General features: G+C 42.9%; 1 protein-coding gene across 1 annotated transcript in view; it reads left to right on the forward strand.

Annotated features, from left to right (window-relative positions):
• The window catches only part of LOC138612511 (transcription factor SOX-6-like), a 133,011-nt gene extending 127,073 nt beyond the window's left edge, over nucleotides 1–5,938 (forward strand). Inside the window, exon 16 of the mRNA XM_069685818.1 lies at nucleotides 3,235–5,938. Within this exon, the coding sequence (XP_069541919.1) occupies nucleotides 3,235–3,577 (343 nt within the window). The 3' untranslated portion in view covers nucleotides 3,578–5,938. The remainder of the gene's footprint in view (nucleotides 1–3,234) is intronic.
• Nucleotides 5,939–6,889: the final 951 nt, after the last annotated feature.

The raw sequence follows: 6,889 nt of genomic DNA on the forward strand, positions 1-6,889 counted from the left end.
CGTTTGTGCATTGACAGCCTCAAGTCTTGGTTCACTGTCTCCTTTAAAAAACTCATGTCGCTCTTGTGACCTCTCTGTTTAACTTTCTCTTAAACTAAAACACCATCCTGAGAGCCGCCTTGGCCTCACTGTGGCTGTTTCCCCAATCAGAAAAGATGAGGCAACATATATTATACATATGTATATATATATTATTAAGGTGATTTGGAGGTGTTAAATTCAGATGGGTCACAAGCATCTGAGCACGTTATACAAGTTTTTTTAATGTTTCTCAGTATCAATCCAAATGAAATAGTCTTAACTATTTTTCTAGAGGTCAGAGGAGTGACCAGCAGGTGTTATGGACCATCCATTTTTTAATTAAAGGTCCTGTAAGGAGTTTTCGCTGGTTATGAAACAGACTGAAATTAATTCTTATGACTCTATAAGGTGTCAGACGAGGTGTCAGACGAGGCGATTAACTGCCTTTGTTTAAATTTTCCAGGGCAGACATTTAAAACGAGCGACACATATGACCGTTAAAGAAAGCAGGATGACATTTTTTGTTGAAACCCAACACTTGGGGCGCTGTTTAGCTCAGTTGGTAGAGCAGACGCCCCATGTACAGAGGCTACAGTCCTCGTCGCACTGATCGCAGGTTCCACTCCCGGTCTGCAGATCATTCGGTGCATGTCATCCCCCACTCTCTACTCTCAACATTTCCTGTCTATCTTCAGCTGTCCTGTACATAAAAGCCAAATACCAAAAAAAACCCCGACACTTAAGCATGTACAGGACAAAATCAGTAAAGAGATAAGAGGTACGTCTTTGTCCACAGGGGGCAGCAAAATCGACTCAAACCAAAAGTTCCTCACAGCAGCTTTAAAGGGCCAGTTCTCAGTCCTATCATGCCATCATGGTAGGAAAAAAATGCAATTTGGCTCTGTGCCTTGGGAGGACGCTATCCGCTTCCCCAATGGGCCCTGGAAAAACCTCGACCAGGTGACACGTTTTACGTAGTCTTTCCATTGAGCTCGCTAAACTACACTTCCTCAGTCTAGGATGCCCGCCTCCGATGTCATGTCTCGTTCACAATCGTCAGGTTTGAAATGTAGACTGCAGACCTGAAGATTTTTTAGACGATCCACCGGTATGTTCTCGTCGTATTTCGGATTCTGTACCGCTCTGAGCTGTTGCCTGCAGCGATCAATGTCTTTGACTGGAAAACAGTAGTATTTCACTCCAGCGTCTCTCGCTGGGCAGTTCCTTTCAGAGGGTGGGGCGCAATGCATGCTGGGTGTTGTAGGAATGTAGAATGGGCGAAACCACGAGCTGTTTGTACAACTTTCTCCACAGCTATGGCGCCAATTTAAAATATTATTGCTTCTATCGATTACAGAGAACACCAGCTTTGAGTGACAGAGGCTTTTTCCAGGGGAGAATTGCTCCTTTAAAGGTTTCGTTTTGGATCCCTGCTTCTGTCTGCAAAACCTTTTAAATGTCCGCTGAAGAGCGCTCTATATTTTTTACAGTGTAGTCAGTGCAGTGAGGGGAAAAACAGTGGCATTGTCTTAATGGGAACCAGCCATGGATGTGTTTAAAGCCATCACAGCAGCCTGTGTTTGAGATGGATTTACCAGAGGCCACGGCTTTCAATAGGAGCGATTTTTAATAGCTTGTCATTTATTAAATTAGGACAATGCCGGGCGCTTGCGGGTACTGAAATTGGACACAGACAGACATGGTGGAATATGAAATGTAAGCAGATGTTTGAGAGGGAGCAGAGCGAGGCGACGTCACAGGCTGAATGCCACATTTACTGTGTGTGGTCAAGCACATGCAAAAAACAAAAAAGCGTACAATTCTCCGCCTGGACTTTCAATCAAAGCGAAAGTCAAATACCAGGAGCTGCTATGCTACCAGTTTCTGGCACATTGCATACAACTGAAGCAGTGTTGTTTTTAAAGTGTTTAATGTGAAAATGAGTCTGTCAGAGCGCTCGCTGTAATTGTTTCAGGAGACGGAGGAGGGGAAACTGTTAGGTGAGAAAAGTGACAGCAGTTTTCCTGCTTTATGTGGCTCATTTGAGGAGCCAGAGGGCCCGTTTGAGTGATGTGCGTTTAGCCTCATTCCATCTAAATCTTAACAGGTTATTTAGCCGATGCTGCTGCGAGCTGGCAGGGAGAGATCCGTGTTAGGACAAGCCCAGCCAGATGAAACAAGCTGCCGGTTAACTTAAGTGGCCTGAGAATTAATGTTTTGTTTAAAGCAGTTTGTTCAAAGGAGGTTACATGAATCAATCAAACACCGATCCATCCACCTTGTACAGAAGCAGTCCATGTTTTACCTGCTGCTTTTGACCAATTCATACATTATTCGTATAATTTTATTGCTGCAAAACCATTTTCAGTCAGTCAGTCGTCCCAGGCAGAAATATCTCAACAGCTATTTATAGACATGAAATTTGGACCAGAAGCTGACTCATCCTGTCGGGCGACCATGAGGTTGACGTCTGTTCTTTTGCATAAAAAGTCTCAATATTTATCTGATGGACTGCCTTGAAATCTGTCACACACATTAACGTCCCCTCAGGATAAATTGGTATAACCTTGTTGATCCTCTAGCATCGAACATGAGGTCCAAATTTTAAGCTGTGCTCTGTGTTTAGAGCTAGCTTGCAAATGTTAGCATGCTAACCGGCTATTCTCGGCCATAACTGCTAGCCTATTCCTGCCCTAATGTTCTGTGGCCAGCACACTTAGCTTAATGTTTGCCTTAAGGAGTTACCCAGGAGTGTCAGAGACCCCTGTCTGTGTCCTGTTTCAAAGTCCACATTAACCTCACCCCAGTCTTTCCCAAACTCTCCGCTTGGTGAGGTTTAGCTAGCAAAACTACTGGGTTAAGTTTGAGCAAGATCATGTGAGGGTAAAAATCTTTAATCACTGTTAACATTTGGTCTCAAAGTGGACGTGAAAAGCAGTCAGAGCAAAATAGGACTAATCAGAACTTCATTGGGGGAAAAAACGCTGCTAAATATTAGCATGTTAGCATTGTCGTCTTCAGATTGTAAACATGCTAGTATTTAGCTTAACACTATGCAGCCTCACAGAGCTACTAGCATGGATCTAGACACTTTCTCTGTTCTGTTTTATTTGTAATCATTTCTATACCTTTCATTGTAGTTTGTATATAAAGGCTGCATAATAATAAACATCCATTTAATACAATCCTTTTTTCCCTGTTCTCGTTTCTCAGGCCGCAGCCCCCGATTCCTCTCGGCAGCAGCCCAGGCGGTGTAGGAGTTTACCCGGGCGCCATCACCATGGCCACGACAGCCACCCCATCGCCACACCTGACCTCAGACTGCTCCAGCAACTCAGCCAGCCCCGAACCCGCCATCCCCGTCATTCAGAGCACGTACGGCGTGAAGTCCGAGCCCGGCGGCGGCAGCAATGGCGGCGGGGTCGGAGCGCTGGATCTGCCCAGCGACCCCACAAACGGAGACGACGACATGGACATGTACGAGGACTTTGAGGACGAGCCCAAGTCAGACTATAGCAGCGACCACGAGACGCGGGAGGCCGTCAGCGCCAACTGAGCACGCTGTTGTAAAAAGAGGAAAAAAACAAACTCCTGGTTTACTCAGAGACACTTTTTAAAAACACAGTTTATTACAGAGACCTTCAGGCAGACTTTCAGGACATGTTGCGTCATGCACTGAGCATGCCCACACAGGATTCACACTCAGCGGACATGCTCAGAAAGGTCTTGGAGAGTACGTTGATGGAAGTCCGTTTGAAGAAGAGGGCTGATGGGAGAAATGTGACCCGAACCTGAACAGACATTAAGACATCCAACTGACAAGCTTCCTACACTTTGACAATCTTAACAGAAGCGAATAAGAGGAAGACGAGAGAGAGAGAGCGAGAGAGAGAGAATGGGACAAAGAAGAGACGAGCGACGAACACATTGCTGTGTGGTTTGTAAAGAGCATGCATGGATTTTGAAGCATCAGGAAATGGTCTTCAACAGCTATTTGGTCTTAAATGTTTAAGGAGTGATTTAGTTTTTATCATTATGTATTTACTTTTTTTGTGGGTTTTTATTTTCCTCTTTGTTTTTTGTCCTATAGACTCTTCTGACAGGCCACTGCCTGTGCGAACTCTGGACTGTCGGAACTTGAAATCTGAAAAGTTTTAATATAAATCCTAGCTATTGTAATCTTATAGTCTTACTTTTGTTTCTTACCAATACAGTGCATCTACATCTTTTATTTCTCTGACAAACTGCTTACATTACTGTTTGTTTCTTTTTTTAATATCCCAGCTCAGGTATGATGTGCCAGCTTGTGAATGTGTTTTTGTTTTGTTTTCATACAAAAGGAGTGGTAGGACTTTTCAGACCGTCAATGAAAGACAGGGAGCAAAATCCCTTATATACCATTATTATTATTATTATTATTATTATTATTATTATTGAGTAAGTGAGTACCCAGGCGTTGTACAGATTTACTTCAAATGTGCCAAACCTACATTCACATTCACTCGGGATGTTGTAGTCTTAACTTCCAATGCTGCAAAAAGTCTTACACAATCAGCTTTTTCAATCTGATGACAGGAGTGTTTTCTCGCTAACTGCTGGCTCCCCTCCTGGCAGAGCTCAGGGAGGATGTGTTTTCATCACACACTCACACAGCTTCAGTTCCACTGCACCGGTGCTTTCACAAACCACATTGCCCATAGTTCCTTGCAGCCAAACACATTCGAGTCAGTCCCTTTTAATCTGGTTTAGAAATATTATTTTTTAAATTTGTGCTCAGAGACTTTAAGAGTGTTTAAAAGTGAACCTTCGACTCTGTTCAGTCAGCGTCATATCAAAGGGGAGGAGCGCCCTACTGTGGGAGAAGAGTTTCTAGTTCTGGATCCCTTCACTGTATTTTCAATTGTGTTTTGAATCGGTACAAAAATGTACAAAATGTTACTATTTTTTATCAGCCTGTTAATATTTGTAAATGTCTTCTGAGCATCACGGGGGGAAAGTTACACCAAACTTGTGTTTTAAAAAAAAGAGTTTATAGAGATGAAAATGTGGGTTTAATAGGTCTGTTATTTCAAAAAGGGTACCTTTTTCTACGTTGCATGTATATTTTGAAGACGAGTAAATTATTAAGAGAAGAATAGAGGAAAAATTAAACGTGCATAATTCTCATATTCAGCTCAGAGCACACAAGTTTTTCCACCGTCTGAAGTGAGTCGGCGGTCGGCACCACGCGGGGTGTGCACGCTTTTTCCTCTATTTTACTCAAATGTCACATTCTTTCTCTAAAGACGTATTATATTTTCTCTTTTTTCACCCAGCTCTGCATTTTCAACATGTTTCCATTTCCCACACCTGTGACCTCGGGTGGTTTCTGGGTGCTCTGAGTCGCTGTTTCAGTCGGTAGACTCCACATTTCTCTTCACAAGCTGGGACTGAACGTTGTTACTGCTTGCATCACATGAAAAAAGCCTCATGCATAGACATTTCTGTTAGTGTCACACACATCCTAAGCACTGGATATAAATTCTATGTTTTTTTTAGTATTAACTAATGTGAAGTTGTTTGATTTACGATGATAAATTAGAGCAGTAAAAAGTCAAATATTCAGACTCTATAGGAAGCCTCGTACACGTGAGGCACGAGTAAATCGCCATTTCTTTAAAAGCATTTCATTACTGATTTTGTTTTCGTTGCCGCAGCTCTCGTGCCGCCTGACGGGGCTCACATCACCTCTGATCTCTTTGAAAAGGTAACCTCATGCTCTTGTCAGTTGTGACCTGCAGAAGCAGAACACACGTCTCCTGGTCACGCTCATATTTTGTGATGAGTATTGTATTTGAAATTCAATTGTGCGTTTTAACATTTCATTGTATTTATTAGCCAGCTTTGGCTCTAAAACGTGTCAGTACAACTTGGTGAGAAAGACAATCAAAAAAATAAATAAATAAATAAAAAGTAAAGACTTGAGATTTTCCTTACACGTCTGTCCTTCATCATTGCTTTTTAAGTGTTGTCTCTTTTTGTTGGAAGATGAGAGTCGCATATTTTTCTGGAAAAGCACACGTATTGTGTCGTGCATGCGAAAGCAGTGTGCACAAGTTACAGGTAGTGCTGCACGAGTTTCCATCGCTCTAAATGGAGCTCGTACTTTCCAGGGATCTAATAATTTCCAACACAAGGCTTTCTGTTTCCTACGCCGAGCTATTCCACTCAGTCTTTATATTTTGGTGGCCCATTACAGTAAATGTGGCCTATTGTTCCATTGTGTGTCTGTGTGTGTGTGTGTGTGTGAGGAAACGCCACACATTCTGACTGTGCTGTGGTGTATACGCCACGGCGCCGGTGTTCGCTGCAGCCAATCCCAGCAGCATTTCAGAGAGAGAAACAGAGAGCTCAGCCATATGCAGCCACATCATAAATCTAATTGTAATTCCCAAATCAACTGTAGCGTCACCCTGCGAGGGGCGCCGGCAAGTTTATCACACACTCCTTTGTGTGCACGTGTGTGTGTGCGCTGTGCAACAGTTCTGCGTTGGGAGGGGCGTTTGAAATCATACTTGTGCTGTTGCCATGTTAATCTCGTTAAATAAGTCATCATAATTTACATTTCCTTTTTGCTTTCTGCAGGATGAACATTTAGCTGTTTGCACGTTGACAGATTGTTTCTGTGTGTGAGTGAACGCAAAGCTTTCAGCGCCTTCGCGTAGTTCATTATAGTGCAGTCATAGTTTCACTGAATAATACACACACACACACACACACACACACACACACATATATAGAACCTTCATCCATCTCTGAGGTGATGTAATCCACAATGTTCCTTGCAGTTAGGATGATTTCCCAGTTTGTTGAAGCTACTGGAAGCTTT

Source organism: Semicossyphus pulcher, unplaced genomic scaffold, assembly GCF_022749685.1.
Source record: "Semicossyphus pulcher isolate SPU_LCO1_2020_fin unplaced genomic scaffold, fSemPul1.0.p SCAF_8, whole genome shotgun sequence".
In the NCBI taxonomy this organism is placed as follows: domain Eukaryota; kingdom Metazoa; phylum Chordata; class Actinopteri; order Labriformes; family Labridae; genus Semicossyphus; species Semicossyphus pulcher.